The following is a 27,196-nucleotide window of genomic DNA, read 5'->3' as shown; positions in this document are numbered from 1 at the left end:
TCATTGAAGCAAGTTTACTTCCAAAACTGCAGCAAGTCTAACTTTTTCTGTTAAAAACTGCCAGGATATTCCATTTAAGAAGTATAATGTCATACAATTTCTTTCCCAGGAGATAAAATTCCACCACAAAAAAGAATCCCAAAATCTTGATGCCAATTACAATATGAGTTAGGATTTTCTTATTAAAAAAAAAATCCTGTATTCTTAAAAGTGCTTTCACTTCTACACTTTCGGATTAACATGGAACAACTTTTCCTTCTCTTTTAATTTGCCTGTAGCTCTTGACCTTGTGGTAACAGTCTCTTAACATGCATTTGCAATTATTCCAGCTGCTGTTATAATAAGTTAGACCTGTTTTCAGCCTATCTATGCAACTAACCTAATTAAAAGAAATTCAGGCGTAGTATGCTCAAGTTCTAAGCTGTCATCAGGAATGGTAACCAATAGGTGGCCTGTTTGGCATTGCTGTCAGCTTCTGAGCTTCCTGTCAAGTTTTTGCAAGTGCAAAAAGCTGTTTCCTGAGCTTTCAGGTCCAATGGTAAAGAGTAAAAATGTTTCACATACTGAAGGAGTTTCTAGATATGGAGTTCAACTTTTAAATGACAAAATATGATATGAAGAGAAGAGATGAGTTCAAATGTATTTGTTCATTTAATAAAAATGAAACATTCACCTGAGATATAAGTTTGTTAAAAAATAAAACTTATATTTGCCCCCCTCCATCACGGAGGAAAATATATCAGTTTAGCTAAAATAATTTCTCCTGTGCTGGCTTCACTTGTCATATTAAGGACTTTCTTCTCTTTTTTTTTTTGCTTGTTTTCACCTACTTCTCAGCTTTTCTGATAATGTTCATATATAGTGGCATTCTGTGTCTCTCTCACTCAAAATATGGCTCATAATCTGTTTCTCAATTTGCTGCATATTGAAATGAATCTTGCTACATATTTGTGAAATGAACCCACAGAAGTAGGTACATATCAGCCTGTCTCCATTCTCCTGAGGTAAAGGGAAACTGAATGCAAATGATTGATTTAAAGTGGTAAGGAAAGAGGAGAGAAACTAGTCTAGTTCCTGACACTTCAACTTTGTTTAAATAGACATTTGGCTGAATATGCTACAACTGGGAGAGTAGCATGTCACAGAAAAAGTATATAAGATCATGCACAGGTTTTTGGGAAATTGTGATTTAAAACCATGGTTGTTCTTTGCTATTTCTGGCTTGTGTTGAATGCCACATGATCCATAACTACAGTAAAACCTATAAATGGATAAATGAATCCTGGCAATTTTTAAGTAAAAATTGTAAAGCTTGATATGACAGGACCGAATGCTGAGAGGTAACCAAGTGTGTAAACATTAAATGAGGGATTATCCTTATTTGTGAAGAATCCATTCCAGCAAGAAATTGAATGGGGTGATCTCTCAAAAAAAAAAAAAAAGAACTACCACATCTACTAAGCTAAAGCAAGGTCTGTATTTCCTCTCCACCAGTAATAGTCTTGTGAGGCCTGTATGCAATAAACTGAGTACGAAATGAATACTTTTTGCTTTCCCTTTTGCCTTTGGATACTGTCATTCACATAACTGTTAATGAAACATAACCCTGCTTAGCTTTTAAAACTAGTGGAGATCCAACACATTTAGTCGAATGCCATTCCCCTTTTTCTTCAACATAGTGACTGGCTTCCTTGTTTCTCCAAGTTATAGCTGCCTATATTGGAACGCTCCAGCATGGTCTCACCATCTCATGTATACGCTCCTGCACATTTTAATACGGCTATGGGGGTACTTTATCCAAACCCTGACAAATGAGGTTCAGATAAAGCATCCTATGGCCATTTTTAAATGCATGGGAACTTAATACATTGCAAGCTAGTTTTAATTAGAATGGTTCCTGGAGAGCTGCTCTAATTAAAATGCTCCCCTGGCCCCCAAACACGTTATAGGCAGCCTAAGATTTGTTGTATAAAGCTCACATACGTAGGATATGCAGAAGTCTCCGAACTCAGCAGAGAGAAATACATGGGAACATATGTTTGGAAGTGGCTTCCTGGGCTATCACTCATAGCCCCTGAATTTTCAGGCTAACAGTTTTCCAGAATGCTCCAATCCCTCTCTTATACTACAGACATGAAGTACTCTATAGTGTGTGCCACAAGGAAAGCACGAGAGAGGAGGGAACTGTCTGCAGTGGCAAGAGCACATTGCTAGAATATGCTTAGATGATAAATTTGATTATGGGCTTGATTGAGCATGTAAATGAGAAGCTCAATCACTCACTCATACTGCCCACTACGGCATATCATATTACAAGAAAACCCTGCAACAGATCAGGCTCAGGACTAACACTATCACATCACAGAAGTTTAAGGAGGATCTTCCCTAGAAATAATCCCCAATTCTTTTCCTTACAAACTGTAGTCTGTGGGGCTCTATTTAATTAGTACTTGGTTGACAGGTCATTGTAGTGTAGGCACTGAAAATGACTAGCAGGGCCTAGCAATGAAATATGAATTAAACTGTAACAAGAAAAGATACGACAGGAAAAATGGGGCTAGAAGGGACCTCACAAGGTTACGTCATCCAGTCCTTTGCTCATAGCAGGATCATCTCTCAACTAAACCATTTCAGCCAAGTGTACATCTAATCTGCCCTTGAAAATTTCCAAGGATGAAGATCCTACAGTTTCTCTAGATAGCCTGTTCCAAATACATGACCACTCTCATAGTCAGAAAATTCCTCCCAACTTCCAACCTCAATTTCCCCTCCCCTAGCTTGAGGCTAACCATCATGGCATTATTCAAACAGCAGCAGGGGGAGGGAGGGCAGCTGGGCAGGGAGCCACAAGCCCTGTAGCAGGCTGCCTGCATCCTCCCTTGCTCTGCTCTGGCCACAACAAGTGCTGCCTCCCATGCATGGCAGCCAGGCTTAGTTACTGCTGGGAAGGGAGCAGGGGGCCGTGGCCCTGATCCCATAACCTGAGGGCAGCCATGGGCCCTCCCTGGTGGGGGGAGATGGGGAGTGAGGGGCACTAGCAGGGCAGGGACAGGGCACTGGCATATCAGGGCTGCTCAGCAGCAGGGGGGACAGCTACAACTGAGCGCACATCCTGGTGAGGGAAGGTGGCAGGGAGAGCTGAGATTTTCTATAATAATTTTAAAAAACCCAACAAAGATCAAATGCCAAAATATATAGGTATATAGGTATTTAGAATTCATTTCATAATAATTGAGGCATTCATAGGCTTCGAAATTGCTTTATAATGGTAAATATAAATCAAGAAAACATGGTATTCAACTGAAGTTTATCTTTATATTATTATTTAAGTGACATTTCATTTTAATCATGGGAAAAAATGCAGATTTGGGGGGGTTTAAAATCAGAGAATTTGGGATTTTTAAACGGAGAAAACCAGGATCCCCGATTATTACATTTCTCTCTACCCAGGAAGATTCTTTCAAACATTCCTTATTTCAATGAGTTAATTTCCATTTTTCGCCTCTCAATACAATATCCCCAAAATAGTTCTTGCCTTCTAGTCCCAGTACTAACTGTGGCTTCTACCACCTTTTGATTTTGAAAGTTAGTGGAGCTTTACAAGTTGTTTAATATCTATCATACTGAAAAGTATTGAAATAATGTAGCTGGAGTGCGTTCTGTCTTTATCTACAACTATCTGAGGAATAATATGAGTGAGACAGAAGTTTGGCTGCACTTTAATAAAGAAAACAAATTAAGGATGTTATGCACTGGGACAACTGAATCTCACTGGCAGCTGCCATATAAAAAAAGGGAAAAAAAGAATAAACTGCTACAAACCAATCTCTCTTCTGTATACTGCAGTAACTCCTAACAACTCACCTGTGGAACATTATGGTCCCACCATACAAAGAGACATTGAGAGGTCAAAAGCTGCTTAAGACATGAATCTGAGCAAGAGAGTAGATAATGGTAAAAAGGCCTAGAACTTGACTCACCAGTGGTTCTGAGAGCTCTGTTTAAGGATGCTATGGGGTACTAAACAGTATTAGCACTGTTAGGTATGCAAACACCTACAGATGATTTTCAAGATAAATGCAGAGATTTCCAACAGGAATCTAGAGTGTCAAAAAAAATTGTGACCTGCTGTGGTCTTCCCAAGTTCTTTGGTACATAAAAATTGTCCTATTATTTTTGCATAGTAAAATAAATAGAAACCAATAAACAAAGAGGTGAAAGCTAAAAGCTGACATCTTTTGAGTGGTGCTTTGAGCCTGAAAAGGTTGAGGATCACCGAGCTAGATGCACATAGCTGCCATATAGAACCATCAATTGTATTGCCCACTGCAGTAAAGGATGTGGGTACTTCAGGGAGGATTCTCCCACAGGGAGGGCAGGAAGTTTTATTAGGTATCCAGAAGGGGTGTCACTATATGACTCACAGGAAAAGACAGATGAAGGAATGTATTCGCGAGATAAATCTACTCAACAGCCCTACATTCCCCTGCTGCTGCAGGCATCCCAGAGGGGGGGAGGTTGTGGCTGGTTCTCTACTGAAATTTCTATCCCACAAGCTGTGTGAGCCAAGTCAAACCAATACCAAATATCATCAGTTCAGCCTGCACCTAGAAATATTTCTAAAAAAAGAAAAATATCACAAAGAGAAATAAAATGTATAAAGTAACCCACAAGGCCATCCATGATTCATGCATGCTAAGGAGAGGTTGGTATGCAGTGCCTGTATCCACATATGAAGGCTATTCATGCATTAGAAGACTGGGATAGCATCCAGCATCTAATTATGGATTTCTGCTTGCATCTGTTATAGAAATGATGAATTGGTCTTCCTTAGAATATTGATAGCAAGATTAAATAGATTCCACAACATGCACTGAAAGAATAGAGGGCCCTATCCTGTTAGCTTCTTAGTGCCCTGATTGCCACTGACTTCAACATGAATTGATGGGAATGAACACTTCACAAGAATCACTAGATAGTCTGAAAAGCTGAGCCCAGAGCCTTTAAGCATATAGATTTAACACAGGAATGACAAATGCAAAGCTTCTGAACACAGAAGGTAGTTGGGGGGGAGGGGGAGGCATTTTCATAGATTTTAGGGTCAGAAGGGACCCATTAGACCAATGAGTCCAACCCCCTGCCCTGGGCAGGAAAGAGTGCTGGGGTTAAATGACCCTAGCCAGGTTTGTCCAATCTCCTCTTGAATACCTCCAAGAAAGGGGACCTCCCTTGGAAGCATATTCCATGTTTTGGCAATCCTCACTGTAAAACATTTTTTTCCCCTGATGTCCAGTCTAAATTTGCTCTCCTTCAGTTTGTGGACATTGTTTCTAGTTACCCTGATGGGGGCCCTGGTAAACATTGTATCCCCCATTTCCTGCTGTCCCATTTTGAACATGTTGCATCACAAACTTGAGTAGCAGACAGTTACAGGGGCAGATATAAATTTAAGTTAACCAGCATATATTTTCTTAGTTGGGTAGAGGGGCAGGGGATTAAATTTTTGAAGCAAATGCTTTGTGAAGGCTGTGGCACAGTTTATTCACAGGCCATATTATTTCACAGCCTGTCTTGAAATGGTTCATAGCGATTAACTCATCCCACTGCCCCCAACCCCCTCTAAGGACTGATATTTTAAGACATTTTGTAGCGTGTAAACTCACTGGGATCACATACCACCTGTCAACCAGCTGGGCGACAGTGATCACTGCCTGCTGGAATTTACTATCCAGCGCAGGGTGGTGAAAACAAGCAGCAAGGCAGAGGTCCTCAACTTCAGGAGGGACAACTGCTGTGAGCTAAGAAGGTTAGTAGGAGAGGCATTGTAGTCTCAGAGCTTCAATGAGATGGGAGTCCAAGACGGGTGGTTGTTCCTCAAGGAGATGATCCTCCAAGCTCAAAGGGAGTCAGTCCCAATGTGCACCAAGGGGGGCACGAGTGCTAAGAAGCCCCCATGGCTTGGCAAAGGCATCCAGGGATGCCTGAGGGCAAAAAAGGAGGCATACAAACAGTGGAAGCAAGGGGCTATCACTAAGGAGGATTACACCTCCATTGCTTAGGACTGCAGGGAGGCTGTTAGGAAGGACAAGGCAGAGATGGAGGTAGGGCAAGCGACCAGAATTAAGGATAATACAAAGTCCTCTTTCAAATTCATAGGGAGTAAGAAGGAGGCACTGAGTAACATGAGGCCCCTACAGGATAGGCTTGGCAATCTGGCAATTGCAGCAAATGAAAAAGCTGATCTCTAATGAATTCTTTAACACCACATTCCTGAACAGGGACCGGGACATGTACTCCAATAGAATTGCAGATGGACCCAGGGGAGGCACCACCATGCGTAGGGTCAGGGAACTTTTGGAGGGGCTGAACATGTTTAAATCAGTAGGTCAGATGCTCTTCACCCAAGGGTGCTGAAGGAATTGGCAGGAGTCATAGCAGGGCCCCTGGCATGGCTCTATGAGCACTTGTGGGGCACTGGCCAAATACCACAGGATTGCAGAAGGGCCAATGTGGTCCCCATTTACAAGAAGGGGAGAAAGGAGGACCCTAGCCAGTCAGTCTTACCTCGGTCCTTGGGAAGACCTTTGAGAAAATTACCAAGGAGCACATCTGCAAGGGCCCAGCAGGGGAGGTAATTCTCAGGGGCAACCAACATGGGTTCACTGAGGACAGCTCCTGCCCGACTAACCTGGTGTCTTTGTATGATCAGGTCACAAAGTCCCTGGACAGGGGGGTTGGGGTGGATGTTGTCTTCCTGGACTTTTCTAAGAAGACCATTGACACAGTTTCCCACCACATTCTCTTAAAAAAAACTAGGCAACTGCGGCATTGATGGGTGGCAAATTGGCTAGATGGTTGCACCCAGAGAGTGGTGGTGGACAGATCTTTTTCAACCTGGAGGGATGCAGGCAGTGGAGTCCCCCAGGGCTCAGTCCTGGGGCCTATACTGTTCAACATCTTCATCAGCGATCTGGACGTGGGTGTGGAATGCATGCTGTCCAAATTCACTGACAACAGCAAGTTGTGGGGTGAGGTGGGCACACTGGAGGGGAGGGACAGAATACAGCTACATCAACAGGTTGCAGAGGTGGGCAATTGAGAATAGGATGGAATTCAACACAGACAAGTGCAAGGTGCTGCATCTAGGGAGAAGGAATCAGCAACACACCTATAGGTTGGGGAACACCCTTCTTGTCAACACAGTGGCAGAAAGAGATTTTGGAGTCGTTTTTGACTTCAGGATGAACACAAGCCACCAATGCGAGGAAGCAGTCAGTAAGGCTAACTGCACCTTGTCGTGCATCTACAGGTGCATCACAAGCAGGTCCAGAGAGGTGATCCTTCCCCTCTACGCAGCATTGGTCAGGCTACTATTGGAGTACTGCGTCCAGTCCTGGGTGCTGCACTTCAATAGGGATATGGCTAGCATTGAGAGGGTCCAGAGGAGGGCCACTCACATGATCAAGGGGCAGCAGGGCAGACCCTATGAAGAGAGGCTAAAGGGCCTGTACCTATTCAGCCTCCACAAGAGAAGACTGAGAGGGGATCTGGTAGCCATTTACAAACTCACCAGTGGAGACCAGCAGTAATTGGGGGAGGTTCTGTTCCCCCAGGCACCACCAGGGGTTCCTAGGAATAACAGCCACAAATTGTTAGAGAGAAGGTTCAGGCTGGACCCATTCCTGCCTGGGGCAGGAGGTTGGACCTAATTATCTGTTTAGGTCCCTTTTGAGCCTAAGTATTATGATACCTTCCTTCAGAACAGAAGGATCTACTTACTGTTTGTAAAACAAGCACATTTTATTTTTAACACATTTCACATACACGCATTAAACAACTTATTGGACATCTTCAGTACAAGAACCCAAGACATAACAAAAAAAGGTAGGGGAGGGGGGTAAAAGGATGACTAAAGCCAAACTAAAGCCATGGATATACTAACACTATTGCCCACAGACACATCCTCTCCACGGGAGTATGCATAACATAAGTTTCATTGTATACCCTAGCAGTGAGTCTAGGATTGTGCTTCTAAGAGCTTCATTACAGAGCTCATAGCTGAGGACAGGAGAGATTATATTGGCTCTGAGGCATTCAATTTTGGAGCAGCTATTATGATATCTTAGACATCCCTAGAGCCTACTGAATTTGGATCAGGTTTCTCTGGTGGACTCATCTATCCTGGTGCCATCCAAAATCATTTTATTGCTACATACAGCAGCATTTCCTCTGTCTTACTCTTGCTTTCCCTAAACCAGGGCTTGTAAGGGGATGCTAAAAAGGCAGGCATTTTTTCTGTCAGTGGGGCTAAAGTACAAACAGTCAAAAAGCCTGAGGCTGAATCAATTCAATCTCCATAGGTTACTCTAAACTGCATATATTGAACCAATAAGCAAATGAACAGACATTCACCTTTGATTCCAGAAGTACAGCCACGTGCCTACAGAAGCCAAGGCCAGAAGCTACAGGTGGGCGGTGGAGGAAGGGGGTGCAAAGAAGGCACTAGAGCATGCCTCCCTGCTCAGCTGGAGCAGACAGCATGAGGCAAGGCTAGCCTGCCCACCCTGCAAAGCATCCTAGGGTGCCAGGGAACTGTGAGCTAACTTGAATCTTGAGGGGATCTGGGACAGATGTTCAATAAACCAATTCAACCTAAAATCAGTTAAATCTGATACTACGTCCATCCAGGTTTATCTTAAGCCATTTTCAGCTATTTTGAAAGCAGTTTATGTGCACTGTACTTCTGTTGTGTTACAGATCTGAACTGGTTTCCAGTCTCTGTGTGTGTGTGTGTGTGTGTGTGTGTGTGTGTGTGTGTGTGTGTGTGTGTGTGTGTGTGTCAGTCATTTCCGTCCCTAACCCCAGGGTTCCACAGTGTAGGACCTGGAACTAATGTTGTTTTAAACTTTTAGCCAGCATAAAGTGGCTTGAAAGAGCATTAATCTCTCACCCTAGATATTGAGTATAGGTAAAATGTTATGGTAACTATAGTTGCATCCTAAAATGCGGTCATCATTACACAATATGAATAAGAAAGATGATAGAACCATCCCAAAGCAGACAAGGACAACTCTGGGGACAGAAGTAGTTAAAACTAAATACAAAAATTCTTAGTGGCAATGATCATACCATGATATTTATTTATGCAACATCTGACTGAACATGAGCGGAGCCTCTTAATATTGTAATAAAATGATTTTGTTATTTCCTATGCTACTCCCAGTTAGTGCCCATGCTACTCTGCAGGTCAGTATATCAGCCGCAAAATGATGTGGATTGCCTAGCCAAGTATCTAAAAAGTGTGAATTAGAGGAAGTTTGAGCACAGTTTCTTTTTGTAAAATATAATAAGAATGCCACAGACTTAAAAAAGAGAGAGAGACAGAGAGAGAGAGGAAAAAAGAAAGAGAGAAAAAGACTAACTTTACTACATCTTGGTGTAATAAGAAGGAATTTCACTGAAGTCAATGAAGGTTCAGATTTAATGGGATCAAAATCTGACTTGGATGTACTGGTTCTGACTGGTCATTCAAGATCTATGATGTCAAGAAAAAAAAAGTGTCAACTGAATCAAGAGGTTAAGTATTTTTTTTTTAAATATCCATTGCAGATCTAGTTGTGCGTAACTGCAAACAAGGGAATGTCAATAAAAGATGACTGGATATGCATGTGGCACAAATTCTGAGAACACACTTCTAATCAAATGACTTCCTTTAACTAGAGTAATATGCTCCATCTAGGCTGAAATACATAACTAGGGAGGTTACGTTGTAAGAAGACATAAGATAGTTACATATATATCTGCAGTCAGCCAAATTCTCCTCCTTCATAAGGGTGATGTTGTCTAATATATCTGCTATATATAAACAAAGGTGAAAGAGCCAGGAAAGTTTCAAAACACACTCAAATCCTCTTCAACATCCTGAGCTTGGATCAGCTGGTACACAAAGCAACACTTTCCTTCTAGGTGCTCTTTTATAGTCCAGACCTTGAGCCTCCATTTTAAAATTAGAAATAAAAGTGTAAGTCCAACTCAGTGATACTCAGCCCGGATCCCATGAGATCCTTTTAAGGGTGTCACATAATAGTTACATGGTTAACTGTGCAAATACCTGCACATAATTGACAAGGTACACAAAGAGATTTGAAACAGAAATCCACAGCGACTGGGGGGGGAGGGGCGACAGGAACAGAGCTGGGAGCAGGGACAGGGCCACTGGTCACTGCTCCTGCTCCACTCCCCTCTTCACAAAATCCTGAATCTACTAATGCAACAACACACATAGGCCACTGGTCAAAATGCAGATCTAGTTCTAGTGAGTGCAGCTCCATTTCTTCAACAGAGGATAACCAACAGATAACCAACAGAAGATAACCATGAACATAAAAATCTAAGCGACTTACCCCAGGAGTAAACACCACACTTTGTTACAGAGCCAGCAACTAAGTGTGAAATGCTGTAAAATTTACAGACTTGGTTCTTACTTAGACTAATATATGTTGGAACATTATCACATCACCACCCTGGCAATAGCTTCTGAATTCAGTGGAGTTACACACTGGTTTTCCACTGTTGAAAGTGGAAGTGGAACTGGGACCACTGGCTGTGTGTAGATGAAACGAGGGGCATGTGTGCACAACATTTTAAAATGGGTTACATTCTTTTGCACCGCTTTAATGGTGTTGGTGTTTGAATGCATTGAAACCACTGCTTCAATTTAGGGCCCCTGTTTCATCTACATGAGCCCACTGGCACCATCTGAAGTCAGATGGTGTTTGCCCAAATAATGTCAGTGCAAAGTCCTTTTGATAAGAAAGGAGGCCTTATCAAAATGTGGGTAGGGAGAGGAGACAGGGGGTTGGAAAGGAAAACGGGGGCAGGGAAAAAAAATATATCACACAAAAGCAAACAAACAACTAGAAACAGCAGAAAGCAGGTTTTATCTTTGCATTAAAATGCATTTCTTTTTCCATCAGATTTAACTGTATGTGCTTGCTTGGCACTAGTAAGAGACTTTAGAGAAAGTCTGTATCCAATTCTACAATAGTAACTTCTTTTCTCCACAAAGAGGAATCTGTGGGTATTTATTAACTAAACAATGGCTACTGACACAAATTGTGACACTATATATTTAATTTTAATTTTTTTTTAAGGCAGTGCAACAAAAACATCAAAAACAGTGTGGAACTGGTGACAAACATTTCCAAGCTATTTTGAGAAAATTGCTGGCAGGCTTGTGGGTGGTCCAGAGGACTCCCACACTCAAATCTTCCCAGAAAGACTTTGGTGCTTAATTAATTAGTGAAACAAGGGCAAGGTTACATTTTTAATTTTTTTTGCGCAAATGGTATTTACCTATCACTAAATTCAGTCTGGTAGAAAACAACCTCTAAAACATCAGGTCATGAAATGCTCATAAAATGCCAACACAGATGTCAGAAAAATAACAAGTTTTATATTTAAATGGGTAAGACTTTGGTTAAGAAAAAAAGGGAAAAAAAAGCATTACAAAATCAAGAATTTCCTAAGCTTTAAAGAAATGTATTTGCATAAACTTACTGCCAACATTGTAATATAATAATAATAATAATAATAAGCATATGGCATGACAGTTAAGGCTTTAGAAAGTAAGAAATGAATAAAGTGTCAGTTGCAATGCCATGAAAAAAGAATGCTCCATTCAGTTAAGTTGGTCATTCTTGGCATAGGCGCTGAAAGGGATTAGCATGTAGAGTAAGTTAAGGCTGCCCAAAGCAGCCTTATGTGGGTTTTATACAGGTATTCACTTGTGTCAAAAAAAAACCCAAAAAAACAAAAAAAAAGAATTACTGAAACAAGAAGCTGGCTTACGTGCTACTTGTGGAAGAAAGGAGCCTCTTAGGACGATTTTGCTCTAATGCTGTGCAAAAGTCAATGTTCATCACAAGGTATCAAGGTGAAAGAGAGAACCAGTTACTCCAATGTAAGCTTTTTGGTCATTTTGTAGCAGTGCTATTAACACATGCTTTTGGCTTGGCTATGACAATTTTCTATTCACCATTTACAAATAAAAAAATAAAATGTAATAGAATTAAATCTAGCATTGAGGTGGAATTTTAAAGGGTCAATAGTTCCGTTTGACCCACACATTAACTTTTTATTCCATTATGAATTTTAACTGTGTATGACAATCAGGGACTATGAGTACTATCTTGAGTATAACACAATTTGCTCAGTCCTGGAGGCTGCTGAACACAGTTTAAAAAAACAAAAAGGTACAGAAGCAAAATTCTAGCTTGCCGAGTATGCTTTTGTTCAGCATGTGGCCAGAAAGGTTTCTGCACACAGTAGAAAAGTATGCATCATACAACTCCATGCCTATACTAAAATAGGGACTCATGAATAAAGCAGAAGTGAATATGCTGGAAGGTAGATGCAAAGTATTTGAAGGGAACTGGTACTCTCCTGTAAACTCTGCTGTACACGCAAATGCTAAATATAGTGACCATTTTAAGATACCGCTTCTGGAGTTACCTGGAATTCCCAGTTTATGCAAAAGAGTTGGCCTCCAAAAGAAAACGAGAGGACAAATTATTGTGAGGGTCAGCTTAAAACAGTACCCCTTGCAGTCAGCTGTAGCATGCAACTGAGCTATGCTTGGGGAAGTACCTGTGACGGCTCTGAAACTTCATGAAACTAACCTCCTACAATACCTACCTACCTACAATAAACCTGAGAGAAGTGATTTCCCTTTATAGGTAGGGCAGCACAAATAGAAGGCACAAGTGGAAATGAAGGCACAAGAATGCACAAGTGAAAAAGACTTCTTCCTTGTGAAGATAGACATACCATAATATAAAGGAACACTGAAGCAGCAAATGGGACTGTGAACCAGTGTCACAAAAGCCAGTGCACAATTGCCCTAAAAGGGGGGAGGGGGCATGACCTGTTGACATGGGGAAAGCTCCTAGATCTCAACCCTCCCAGCTTGTATGCTGTGGTGCGCAACAATATATTAACATAGGGGGTAGGTACACACTTTAAATGGAACAGCAAACCAAGTCACACACCTCCCAGAGCTGTTCTCCTCTGCTCCTCCCCACTGGCAGGGCAGAGCCACAAGTAATTATTCTGCCAGTTCACCTATGCCATTCCTCTCCCCACATGATCGGCTTCTCCCAATTAACAAGTTTTCTCTGTTGTAACTAGAGAATCCTGGCATCATGCGTGGACTTCTACACTTGGCTGCTTGTGACCAAGGAGGCCTGCAATCAGCATTAGAAGGCAAACATACCTAGTTACTCTAACACACCTGAAGTGCACACCTGCATACCATGTAATTTTACTTTTTTATAAAAAGATCTGTATGCTATATGATCAAGAACACAGTTACTGCTTTCTCAAATAACTAAAATGCATGAGAAAAAAAAACGCATCTTCAAGATGGTGCATCAAGTCTTTGGGTCCTCATGGCTGTCAGTCGCAGTATGCAATTAGAACTTCCACTAGTTGCAAAAATAGTTCCAAGTTATTAGAAATTCAAATGACAGTGGACAACAACAAAAAATAAAGTTTTGCCATGGCACAACATGCTGTGGCTGCCATTAACTATAGCAACTTTTAGAGCAGATTTCAGATTTCCTGATAAGCCATCATTAGTAGCAGCAAAGTAGGTGGTGGGGGAAAGGGAGAGGAGGTGGAAAAAACATTCCATGTCCAAGCCAAATTCTGACTTCTCCTAGCACACTGAGCCATGCTAAGGCATGGATAAGGATATAGGGCAAGAGAGCATTTTGAGGGAGGACAGCCCATTTCTTCTTGGGCAGGCTGTTCCTTTAATTCTCACAACTCTCAAAGGAATAGTCAGATCCAATATTAGTTGCAAAAGCTTGCCCATGGCCCCATTTCCAGTGCAGTCCTTGTGGTCACTGCAGGAAGGAAAAAAAACAGGTCTCAGTTTCACAGCTTGACTCACCTGCCATGCCTTCATGTTAGTTCAGGGAGAAGATCAGAAGACTAAGAAGCCTTGCTTGCAGAGCTGCAGTGCCTTTCACAACTGAGTCTCCTCTGTGGTCCTTTGCATATAGCCTCCCATGGCTTTGTAACAGCCAGCCGACCCCTTACAACATCCCTTGAATTTACTATTACTCTTTTTGGTGCTAATTCCACACTGCATTACTCCTACTCAATCTTTGGCAAGGGGAACTTTTCCCAACACTGCCCATTTAGAGGGGAGTACTGCCTTTTACTGCTGGGACCCTTCCCTTATAGCCCTGTAAGGATGGAGCCTTCCAGGTTATGGAGTTCCTCTTAAAAAGGCCCTTTCCCCCTTCCTTCCTTATAATGTTGACCAAAGAGGGTCTGACTATATAAGCCTAATGGAAGAGTGTGTTCAAGTCAAGAAATGCCAGATTTGCATGAAGCTGGTCTTATAATGAAATAAATTTCAACATGAACCTAATAACCTGAAAGAGGCCAAGACCAGTTATCCTGGGAAAGAACAGAACTAGTGCAAAAACCTCATTGTAGGAAGAGGGTTCTTTGGGTGAATCTTATTAGACCAACTTAAATAGTTGGAAAAAAATTTTAAGCAAGTTTTTGGGTTTAAAAACCCTTTGTCAGGCTGAGGAAGTCTCTACAGTTTGTGTGTGCTCTTCCTGGATGGAATGAATAGTCAAGAAGCCAGGGGCTGGACTGGTATGCATGCAAGACAGGCAGTCAGTGAAGATGTAAACTGAGGAGTTAGTGGGTGAGAGACAGTGTGGGAAGGGGCAGAGAAGGGGGATGTAGCAGGTAAGAGTGGAGAGGTATGTGGGGAGTCAGTTGTCAGGCAGGTTATAATGGGTGTCTTAAATCTAATGTTTGTATTTATTCCATTTTTTTTGTATCCAGAAGGTTGATGAAGTGAAGTTCATAGGCTTGTCTCTGAGAAGCGTTTTGTAAGTTTCCTTTGAGGATTGGAACTGAAAGATTGGAAAAAGTGGTTTTCTTGTGAGAAATGTGCCCCCACAGGTAATTGGGTATTTTTGTCTTTGATAGATTTCCAGTGTATGTTCATTCTGGTGCACAGTTGTGTGGTCTCTCCTATGTATTTTCCATCTGGGCATTTGGTGCACTGGATGAGATATATATCATTTCTGGAGGTGCAGCAGTAAAATGCAGGGATGCCGATGGCTCTGCTGTGGGACATAGTAGTTGTGGGGGTGGTGGAGATATGTTGGCAGGTTTTGCATTTCTTGTCATGGCATGATCTGGATCCATTTGATGTGTTCTCGGCCTGAGGAAGTTTGCTTCTGACAATAAGGCTAGCAAAGTTTGGTGCTTCTTTGAAGACTAGGATGGGTGGTTCTGGAAATATCTCTTCCATCCCCCTTCTCCCTGCCCCCCTCACCCCATCTCTCATTCACTGACTCCTCAGTTTACATCTTCACCAACTGCCTGTCTTGCATGCATACTAGCCTCCGACTTTCTTACTATTCATTCCAGTCAGGAAGAGCACACACCAACCGCAGAGATGTCTTTAGCCCTACAAAGGGTTTTTAAATCTGAAAGCTTGCTAAAAAATTTGAGATATTTAAGTTGGTCTAATAAAAGATATCAGATTCACTCAAAGAACCCCGTCTGCCTATGTCCTTAGACCCTCCAACCCAATTATAGGAAGATGCACAGAAGTCAGAACAGCCAACAAAAGGGAAAGGGGGGTGGGGATAAAGTTAGGGTTCAACATTTATTTAAACCCGTACCTGCCCTTTAAGCATAGAACCAAAGTATATTGGAGTGTACTGTATTTATAAAAAACTAAACTGGCTGCTCTCCAAAATATTCATAACATTATGTTTGAAATTATGGCAAGTATACCACTTTTGTCTGTTAGGCATATCCAAACTCATGGAACATACTAGATTTCTTGCTTCCAGCTACATTACTCCACAGAAATGCAACCAGGGAAGTAAGTGCAGGAGTTGTTATATACTTTCTCTGTTCTGGTGGTAATAACATTAGATGTATATTATAGTTATGGGCATAAGTACCATATGAAAGCCTAAAATAGATCAAGTAGACAAAATAAACTATTTCATATTCTTTAAGAAGGAAATAATACTCCTTCTCTCCCCCTCATTTGGAATGTCATACTGCAGGAAAATATGAACCTTTTGAAACTTGTGAGCTTAAAAAAAAAAAAATCTTAGTTTTGGCAGATGCTGCTGCTACAAGTTTCCAGTAAGCTTCTGTACATCTCTAATTTAAAATATGCTAATAGAAAAACAAGCAGCTGCACTCTGCTCATTTAATAAAAATTAACAGCTTGCATATATTCCTTATGTTATTTACCTCATATTCTGCCAAAAAACACATAGCCTGCATAGATTAAAAACAGACAAATATTTAAGGCATGTCTGGAGATATATCCCATTGGCACTTTTTGTAGTGGGGTTTCTCCATTAGAGTTTTAAGGATTTCCTAAAACAGTCAACATTTTTTCCCCTCACCTAATCATACAAATTAAAAAAAAGATCTCAACCGTTTGGAGGGAGAGGGATGCAATGGCCTAGCCTGCCTACAGGCAAAGACACATTGCTTTCAGGACAACTGGAAAAAAAGAGAGGGAAGACATTTCAAAGACAAAAAGGAAAGAGATGAGGACAGAAGATGCAATAGTGATATAGCAGACTAAGATCCTAAGACCATTTTGGAGGTGCAAAGCTGGTTTGCTGATTCATCTTAGCACATTAGATGGCACTCATTAACTCCAAATCACCAAAATAGGAGACTGAACATCTGGTGACCTAAGAAGGAACTAAATGAAAAAAAAAAAAAAAAAAGATAGATAAACCTGCAGAGAGAAGTCCTATAAATAATGAGCATGAGAGAAGGCTAATATTAAGATCTATTTGGATGCATACATTCAATACTTCCTTGCTTAAGTTTGAGGCAGCAGAATTAAAACATATTCCATGAAGTCAGCAAGTTTGCACAAGAACCTAAATTATGTAGTGTCATCAATGAAACTGGGGACCTGCCACTTCTTTTATAATCCAATTTCCTCTACTGAAATATTATTTTTCCAGTAGTATTCACAATATTTGTTTAAATACGAACCAAAGTGACTGTAAGTATGAATTAAAATCATTTAATTTTCAAATGAGAATGAGGTAATGATGTTTTAAATCATGAGGTAATGACAACTTCATTAAGCATTGAAAGTGTGACTTATGAAAAAGAAGGACTATTTAAATATTTTATGTAGTTGGATCCATATTCTTGGTCCTTTGAAGCTCATTGCTATCTAATCTAGTGATGGTACTTCAGCTCTGGAAAGTCTTAAAATACAATAAAATAAAAAAAGTGTAGGCCTTACCATGAATCCCCATAGTTCTTTTCTGGTTAAAGAGCAAATACGTAGTCCTATTTATGGTCAACACTCTTTAAGGAGCTCTGACAAAAGCAAGAATAGTTGTCTTCATTTTATAGCCAAATGAAACTAAAGTAGAAAAGTTAAGACCAAGAAAATCTGATTTTCAGAACTGCTGAATACTGAATTTCAAATTAAGTCCACAAACACTAGAAACACTCAGTACCTCTAAAAATCAGGCAGCTTATTCAGATTCCCAAATAAGGTCCCTAACTTTAGATATACAAATCTATAAAATGTTGAACCAGGTGCTTAAGAGTAGGATATCCAGATCTGGGATAATCAAAATTAGAGAAAGCTTTTGAAAAGCTCACTAAAATGTCTTATGCAAGACTACAGCAGGAATTGCTATTAGCACACAACTGATTGCTCAGGAGACTTGGGTTCATCCTGCAACCACTAATTTATGACCCTCCTTTCTCTTGTTAGAAATAGTAAGATGACTGTAACTAGTAATTAATTTCTTCAAGTTCAGAAGGAAGAAAGTACTTCCCCTCCCCATATTCTGTGAGAGTCTTCAATTCAGAATGACATATCATTAAAAATAAGTTCAGATGCATTTAAGTGTTTGACTGAAATGCTATAAAATTATACTTCTTCAAAGCCTCTATAAAAGTTTGAGCTTCAAGTAATTCAGGAAAAATTGTGTGCACATAAGTGCACACATGTGTAAGGGTTTGATGGGAATTTATCTACATGTTGCACTGTATGCTTATTATTATTATTTCAGTGAGAATACAGATTTAGGGATTTAAATGATCTTTTACAGAGCTAGACAGATGCATACAAAAGTATCATGGCACTGTACAAGAACATAAAAAGTACAACTTAGGAGTCTTGCAAGAACCAAACCTGAAAGCCAAATCTAGACACTTGAAAAATGAAGCTTCTGTTTTCAACAGATGGTAATCACCACATAGGTCTCCTTGAAACCTGTATGACTGAGGGTGCTCAGCTTTTCTGAGAAGTCAAAAGAAACAAATCATGCAACAGCCTCAGGTGACTGACTCCAGGTCCCATCATAGGAAGGGCTCTCACTCACCGTCAGTTAGGATAACCACCCACCTCTAATTGGGTGGGACAGTCCCGAAACGTGAACATCAAGTCCCAGTCACAGGCTGAATGACTCCAGAGCATTTGTCCTGGGGATCTGGATTTTCCATTCATGGCAGAAAAATACAGGAAATGGCAGGTTCCCCCTTGCAAACTGTCAGAGTTCCAGTTTGCAAGAGGCTGCTTAGGGCTGAGGGTAGCAGGACATGGGCATGTGCACATGGCTGGGAATACAGCCAGGCAGTGATGGAAAACAGCTCCTGTCAGGCAAGCGGGGGGGTGGGGAAGAGGAAGAAACATAAGGGAGACAGACTAAGGCCCCCACACAGTGAGGGAGGGAGTGGGGCTGGGGCGATAGCTGGAGCCTGGGGTGGAGAAGGGAATGGAGCCATGGGCAGCTCATTCAAGGGGGTGGTGAGGTAGGGGCAGCAACCCGACACTGGTGCACTCCCAGGGGGGAATGGGAGGGCATGTGCCCCCCCTCAGATTTGTGTGGGGGGTGGAGTGGGGTGGGGATGCAGGCTATCCACTGTGGGTTCAGGGCTTCCTGCCCTGGGAGCTTTGCATCAGCCCCACTGCCATGGCAAGTTGCTCCCTGCCTGCCTGGCAGAAGCAGGGGTGGTATGGGATTGTATCCCCCACTGCTGCTGGTTGGGCAGGGGGGACCTCACCATGGTGGTGTGGCTGGTGCAGAGCTCCTGGCAGAAGAGCAGCAGGGTGCGGAGCCCCAAACCCACAGCAGGTGCCCACATCCTCCCCCGACCCACCCATGGGCTCCACTCAGCTCTAGTCTGGCTGTGCTCCTGTGCTGAGAGGGGTGGGCATGTGTCTCACCTTTCAATTTTGAAAAGGTGGTCACCCTACCAGCAGTATGAACACCAAAGTGACTCAAGACAAAAAAAAAAAAAAGCAAAAACCACCTTCAAAAACTCTTTTTGCAGATGTAATTATACAAACAACCTTCCTTTTCAGGAGGCAAATTGATCCCAACAGAATGAATTACCTTCTCATTCTACACCTGCCAAAAATAACCCTTTCTTGTTTTGACCTGTTAAATATGGTAACTGCCTGTGAGGTTAATAAGACCAGCACCATTTAAATCCTTCCCTGTAATTCAGGAACCTGAATTATTAAATCAGGAAAACAGTCTGGTCCACCATCCTTCTCTAATATCAGCCTTTGGTGTATAAGGCTTCATGGGACCTAGATGTAACATACTCTGAAACAAGCAGCCATAACTCTGATCCTAAAAAAGACTAAAATTTAAAATTTAGCAACTATGAAGTGTCATTTTCTTAGCTGGACTCCTCACATGGCATAAGACGTAAGCCTCTGCTTAAAGTTTTGCAGAATCGGAGCTCAAGTTTGAAATGGCTTCCCATAATGAACTCCTAAAACAAAACAAAACAAAACAAAAAACAAAGAAAGAAACCAAATAGGGACACAAATGGAGGGTTAAGTAAATACTAACATTCAACTTAATATTCCAAGCTTTCAATTACAATTAAAACTCCTCAACTGTGTCTAACTATATCTAGTTTTTACCTCTTTTACCTCTTTTAAAAGTTTGAAAAACTCTTACTTACTCTTGATAGAGTCAGTGTCCCTTGTTTACACATACTGCAGCGCACCCTGAGCTTTCCAGGTTTCACAGCTTGACAGAAACTTTTGCAGAAAACATAAAAGCTGTTATAACCAGATGCACCTGTTGGTAAAAAGGAAAGAAAAATATTTATTTTATACCAAACCAAAATCAGAGGAGAAAGAATTAGATAGAGAAATAGTAAATTCAACACATTTACCAATTTAATACTTTTACAAAGTTTAAGGCTAGAAGGAACCATTTCTGCTAATCTGGTCTGACCTTTGCAACACAGATAAAAGACTTCCATGAATTTAAATTTCTACTTCATGTCTGACAACTGTGGACCGATTAAATTTTTCCCCCTCTAGAATATAAGCTATCTTTATACGAGGTGTAGCAGAAGTGCAGCTCCCAGCTGTAACTCAGAACGATTTTTGTTACCCCAGAGCAAACAGAAGTTCACTGTTGGTTCGGGGGGGCGGGGCAGAGGGGGGAGGGGAACGTAGCTGCCAGCTGGGAGCCGGTAGCCAGGTTCCCACGGCAGTAGCCAAGACTCTCTGCCAGTGCTCCCTGTTTTTCAGAATGGGTGGTAGGGGAAGGAGGGGAAGGTTGTGGGGTAGCTCATTCTTGGGACTCCCCATCTGGTGCTGAATGGTGGTATAGGTGAATTAGACCCAAGCGGCTCCAATACACCTGCCCCGCACTCTGGGTGGCTAAAAAGAAACAAAAATACAAAAACCCCAGACTGAAACTCTTTCCACTCCCTTCTCCCCCTCCCATTCTGAAAACAGTGACATGTTGAGAGCTCTGCAGACACCAGTTACAGTAGATGCTACATTTTGAAACATCTTTATCTGATACCTTATGCAATGAGGCATCAGATTTTCACCAGACTGGCCATTTTTTATGATGTCTGTCACTGTGCACTCATGTTTGGTCATGGCTATACATTGCTTTCTGTGGCCAGATCTGGCAGAAATTGTCACTTCTGTCTGCACTCTTGATAATTTCCAGGGAGAAGAATCTACTGCAGCCTTTAAAAGTTGTTGAATGATTAATTACCTTCAGTAGTAAAGAGTACCTTATTTCTAGTCCAAATTTGTCTGACTTAAACTTTAATCAAGTCCAAACTGTATGATAGGTCCCTTGGATGAAGTAAAAAATATGAATGCGATTCAAACCACAACAAGGGAACAAACAATGTAATTTAGCAAGTTTCATTTTATACACTGAAGATTAAAACACATTTCCTTAACCTAACCTAGTCAGCAAGTGTTAGTAAATTGCTGCTAAGGTATTAGGCCAAGCACATTTACAACCAAAATAAACTGAATATACACACAATGCTGTGAAAGCTTTAGGATAGGACATTATTCGATATGCAAAAATTTTGTAGGCCTGGGGTAAAGAGCTTGATTTTGATCTTCTGTGCCATCCAGGTTACTGCTTTGAGCAATCCATACATTTTGTGGTGTTTTCCTCAGGAAAATTACTGCCAGTTCTAAGAGAATAAATCAAGCTTATTGTATAGATTCAAAGGACAGGAAGGGATCACCTGCCTAAACCATCCAGCTAAACATTTGTCAAACCTACACTTAAAAAGCTGCCAGTGACTAAGTGACCTCTGCCAGTGACCTCTTGCCAGCTAATTTGTTTCAGTGCTTTATTGCCTTCATAGTTAGAAAGTGACCGTTATCCAAGCTCCCTGTCCTTCGTTGAAATCAAGGCATGTCACTTCTCATCCTGTCTGCTGTACAGAGACAGAGAACAACTGATCATCGCCTTCTTACAATAACCCTTCTTTATTTGAGGAAATATCAGATCTACCCTTCTTTACATTGAACAAATCATGCATGTTTCAACCTTTCCTTGTATGTCAGGTTTTCTTCTGGTACTCTCCTCTGAACTCATTCCAATTTGTCCATATCATTCTTCAAGTTTGATACCCACAACTGGACAATATTCAGTGGAGGCATCACCCCTGCTCAAGAATGTTACACTTAATCTAGAACAGTGGTTCAAAATTTTTTTTTTGTTAGCATGCCGTTTCACCTGCAAAATATTTCTGCTTGTAGCCCATATACCCACTGCATGTCTATGTTCATGGATGTAGACATGAGGCAACATTATTACTCACCACCCACCGACTGATTGGAACCTCCACCACCATTGTTTAAATAAAGGCACATGTCTCTTGACAAAGGATTGCATACTCCTGGGAGACACATACCCCAGTTAAAAAAAAAAGACTGAATCATAGACCCAAGTAGAACAAATTAAAATGCAGGATGAACCCAAGCTACAAAGTTGAGGCAGATTCAAACTTTCCATTAATATTGAAAGGATGTCTGGCTGCAAAATCATGTCGCATTATCACAGTGGAATTTCATTATCCAAAAAGCCCAATATTTAAAACAAAGAAACCTATACACACACTTGTCCAGACTAATCCCCACCACCACCCTTAAAAGAAAACTTAAAAGTTATTCAGCCAAGTGAGGTTTGGCACTCAACTTTGAGGATTTGGTGCTCAACTTCCACTATTTGAGATCTGAAAAAAGTCTCCTCTAAACAAAATAAGCTCTCTGTTTAGTTGTTCTGAAGGCAACCCCAAAAAACTGCTGTGTATTGTTGCATGATAGTTGATCCAAATATATTATTTACACTAATTGATTTCCTACACATGCAGTGCAACTAGCTTTTAAACCCAACTCACCAATGAGCCACCTAGGTCAAGAGAGGAGATAGTTTAGGTGTTTCCAGAGAATATTTACATGATTGCATTATCAAAAGCAGCAGCTTCCTAGTGAAGCCTTAGCAATATTCAGAAGAAGCACCTCCAATCCATTTCCAAACTCTAAGAAACACAAGGACATTTCTAGAATAGTGATGCATCTAACAAGGTTATTTTTTCCTTTACATCACCCACTCTTTTCTTTATATTTCACTGGGTGGGGGTGGGGAAGAAGGGATGGGGAATAGAAAAATGACTCACTGAACATAAATGCAAGAGAACAGAATTAACTAATTTAGGTCTGCTGAAAATTGTTGGCCACATATCTAGATCTGTAAACTAAAGGTCATTGTACTTGCTCAAAGGATATTTTACTCAACCATGATTAAAATTAAAACACAAAAATTACTGAAAGTAATTAAATAAATAACATAATATAATTTGGTGAGCCTTTCTTTGTTTGGCTTTCTTGGGCCTTGTGGTCTGAGCAGTTGGTGAGTGCTGTTAGTTGAGTGATTGCTGCCTGTGTCTGACAAAAACCTTAACAAGGGAGTTGAACCAGTCCAGGCCCAGAAAAGACAGGGAGTGAGTGAACAGGAAGGGCAAAACAGGGTAGCATGCAAGTAGTTTGCAGGTCAGATTGCCATCCCCCTCTCTGAAGGGGAGTTTTTAAGGTAAGTTCTTTCTTTAATTAAGGCTAACTAACCTAGATATTTTGCAGACATAGCTAAAACTCAGCAGTTAGATCAATACTTAAGTCCCTTGTTTGATAATTAGCTGTAATTAGGGCAGAGTAATGCTAAACAGAAGGTCAATCTGTAAGTTGAAAGTTTTTAGTTTAAGGGAACCCATAAATCAAAGCCTTCTTAAAAACAGAAACTAAGTTTTAACACTTAAAAAAAATGCATGCAGATAGAAGTCCAGCAGCAGCAAGGGGGCTACCCACTTTATTGCACCAAGTGCAGCATGCATCTGCCCAAGGGCAGGTGTCATGGGTGCACCTGGTTCAAGGAACTCCTGGTTCTAGGACAGCAAGTATATTATCTCATGGTTAGGGTGGCAAAACTGAAGGAGCTACGGGAGGCAGGGAAGTTCACAGGTTTTCAGGGACATTGTAGAACAGTTCCACCTCTGCTGTAACAGCTCCCATGCTGCTGAAGAGGATGAGACCCTTGGGGATAGAGGGCTTCAAGTGGGGAAGGAGGGAAATGCCCTTAGATGGCACCCACCTTCCAGCTGATGTTACAGTGCCCTCTTGCACTGAGGTTCCTTCCCTTAGAAGAGTGGTAGTAGTGGGCAATTTAATCATTAGACACATAAGGTGCATAAACACATGCTAAGTCAACTTAAACCACATAGATTTAGTTAAGTCATACTGGAGTATACACGTGTATAGCTCCTTGACAAGGTGGCAGCTAAGTTGACTTAACTAATGCAACTCAAAGTAATACGCTGCAGAGGTATATTATGTTGTACCACATTTAAATGAACTCTGATCCACCTGCATGCATGTGCTCTGACAGTTAGGTCAACTTTAAAAGTTAAGTTGGACTTAACTGTCAGAAAGTGAGTATGTATGTATGCACCCATAGATAACTTGGTTTGTGATATCTGACTTGTGATATGGTGACTTGAGTGTCAAGTGTAAAGGTAGTGGACTTCACGAGATGTGTACATAGGATGCTAGTCAGAGCTGGGGAGGAGCAGATGGCTGTGGCCCATGTGGGTACCAACAACATGGGTAAGAGTAGCAGAGGTTGTGGAAGCTAAATTTATGCTGCTAGGTAGGAGGCTGAAGCCCAAGACCTCTATGGTAGCCTTCTTTGAAATGCTTCTAGTGCCACATACAGGGCCAGGTAGACAGGCAGAGCTCCAGAATTTCAATGGATGGCTGAGACTGCTGTAGTAGGGAGAAAGGATTTAGGCTTATTAGGAACTGGGAGGCCTTTTGGAACATGGGAGCCTCTATAGAAAGTCTGGTCTTGACCCAAGGCCAAAAGGTACCAAACTGCTGGCATGTGACATTAAAACGGTGGCAGAGCAGCTTTAAACAAGAAAAAGGACAGGGTGGGGGGCAGGGATGACAGGTGTGGAACAGCACACAGTTCAGTCTGACATACCCTATATGGATGAAACAGTGAAAACAAACAAACAACCATACAACCAAAAACAAACAAAAACAGGGTGAAGACGAGCACAAGAGTAAAAGGTCACACAGAAGTAGCCAAGGTGGCAACAAGAAAAAGTGCACATTCTTCTATACTAATTATAGAAATTTAAGATCAAAGGTGGGGGAACTTGAATGCTTAGCAGTAAATAATGATATTGACATTATGGATATGATATGTCCAGATCAAGAATGAGGAAACTCAATGACATGCTGTAATATCAAGACTGAAGTTTTCAGGACTGGCTGGATCATCGGGCTCAGAGGGTAGCAATCAATGGCTCGATGTCTAGTTGGCAGCCGGTATCAAGTGGAGTGCCCCAGGGGTCAGTTCCAAGGCTGGGTTTGTTCAATATTTTCATTAATGAACTGGAAGATGGGATTGAGTGCACCCTCAGCAAGTTCGCAGGTGACACCAAGATAAGGGGAGCATACTGGACGGTAGGGCTAGGATTCAGACACCTTGACAAATTGGAGAACTGGACAAAAAGAAAATCTTATAGGGCACATCCTGATGAGCACACACGTGCAGTTTGCGGCACCTCAAAACCATTAGAGGCACTGCACACTGAATACACTGCATGTGTGCTGGCTTGCTGGGCTGCTAATTAGCAGTGTATCAAGTTTTCTTTGACACTGAAAGATCCTGGTGTAAAGGGGAAAAAAAATCCCACCACTGAAAAGAGTGGTGGGGAGCACATAGGAGCGGTATGCACCACAGGAAACTGGAGTTTGACTGGCCATAGCCACACCCCAGCTGCTGCCCTGGCTCCAGGCAGCTGGATTGAGACCCTGCTAGCCCTAGCCTCCTCTACCCCATCCAGGTCTATTTAACAAAAAGGAGGAAGACTTTTCTCACTAGGAGGGTCGTAAAATACTAGAACAGATTAACCAGAGAACTTGTGGAATCTTCATCCTTGGAGGTTTTTAAGACCCAGCTAGACAAAGACTTGGCTGGGATGATCTAGTGGGGGATGGTCCTTCTTTGAGCAGAGAATTGGACCAGATCTCCTGAGTTACCGTCCAACCCTAATTTTCTATGATCTCTGTGATCACCAAGAAAAGTGGCATTGGCCATGATTTCCCAAGAAAAAAATCAACCAAAAAACCCAAACTTAATGAAAATAAAATGTTGGTTCCCCAGTGGGAGCCAATAGTCTTCACTTTAGCCATGGCTCAGCCTCATGGCCCAGCCTCACAACTCATCCAGGAGAAGGCACAGGCTGGCAAGATTGTAAAAAGGGTAGCTACCAAGATGGTGACTGCCTCCACATGCTTCTCTGCCAATTAGCACTGAGGGGTGGGGCTGCACAAAGGGTAGCTAGTGGTCAGAATGGCAGCTACCCCATCATCCTTCCTCCTCCCAGGCCTTTCCAATCAACACCGAGGGCTGGGGCTGCCAAAAAATGACTGAGAAATTGGCTTTTGGGTTTTGACCAAGCCATGAAAATTGCTGTCCCTCAATGCAAGATAGGTAGGTCCATAGCCATAGGATACTGGGCCAGGTGGATCTATCGTCAGTAAATGGTAATTCTTATAAGTAAACATTAGAACTCCAATTCATTAGTAATTAGTTCTGAGCTGGAAGCACCTCCAGAATTAAAATGAAGTCAATGTATTTGCTTATCCAGTACCTGGTAACACTGTTGAGAGCAGCAGTTAGTGACAAACAGGTTGTAGTTTTGATAATCTAGTTATCTGTCTACCTGTACCTAGACAGAAACTAGTCCTCTCCACCAAAATTAATTTTGGAAAAGCTACCAAATACTATTCATGTTCTACTGGAGTAAGCTTAATTTCAACTAGGAAGCAAAGACATACAAATTAAAAAAAAAATTAAGGGTGATGTTAGAAACACAGGTTTAAAAACAGCTTGCACTATTTTTAAATGGCTGCTTAATATGGGAATAAGGCTAACAAATGAAGTGCTGTAAGGTGCAAGTTTCTTGGAGCTAGGATCTCAATTTCCAGCTGCTTTCTGAGATAGTGCCCAAACTAGTTATTCCTGAGAAATAACTGTATTATGACATATATGAATATGAAGATTAACTTGGCAGAAATCACCCAGCTGACTGTCACAATAAAAACAAGGGATATTAGAGGTCTAGATTGCTAGTTTCCCCATATAGAGTAAATCTTGAAATTGCAGTATGTTAGCCCAATGGTTGCTTTTACCGACTTCCTTTTCATGAACCCTACCCCCACCTCAAAAAAGCAAAAAAAATGAACAAAACCCAGTACCTTTTGTGGCGGGCCAGTAGGGGG

The 27,196-nt window shown here is 41.5% G+C and overlaps 1 protein-coding gene across 1 annotated transcript in view; it reads right to left on the bottom strand.

Moving 5' to 3' along the window:
• PARK2 (parkin RBR E3 ubiquitin protein ligase) overlaps nt 1–27,196 on the bottom strand; it is a 1,395,896-nt gene that overhangs the window by 821,943 nt on the left and 546,757 nt on the right. Inside the window, exon 4 of the mRNA XM_019549987.1 lies at nt 20,032–20,150. Coding sequence (XP_019405532.1) covers nt 20,032–20,150 — 119 coding nt within the window. The remainder of the gene's footprint in view (nt 1–20,031; nt 20,151–27,196) is intronic.

Source organism: Crocodylus porosus, unplaced genomic scaffold (assembly GCF_001723895.1).
Source record: "Crocodylus porosus isolate Cpor-Errol unplaced genomic scaffold, CroPor_comp1, whole genome shotgun sequence".
Classification (NCBI taxonomy): domain Eukaryota; kingdom Metazoa; phylum Chordata; order Crocodylia; family Crocodylidae; genus Crocodylus; species Crocodylus porosus.
The sequence above is the reverse complement of the archived record's forward strand: the minus strand, read 5'-3'. Positions and strand labels throughout refer to the sequence as shown.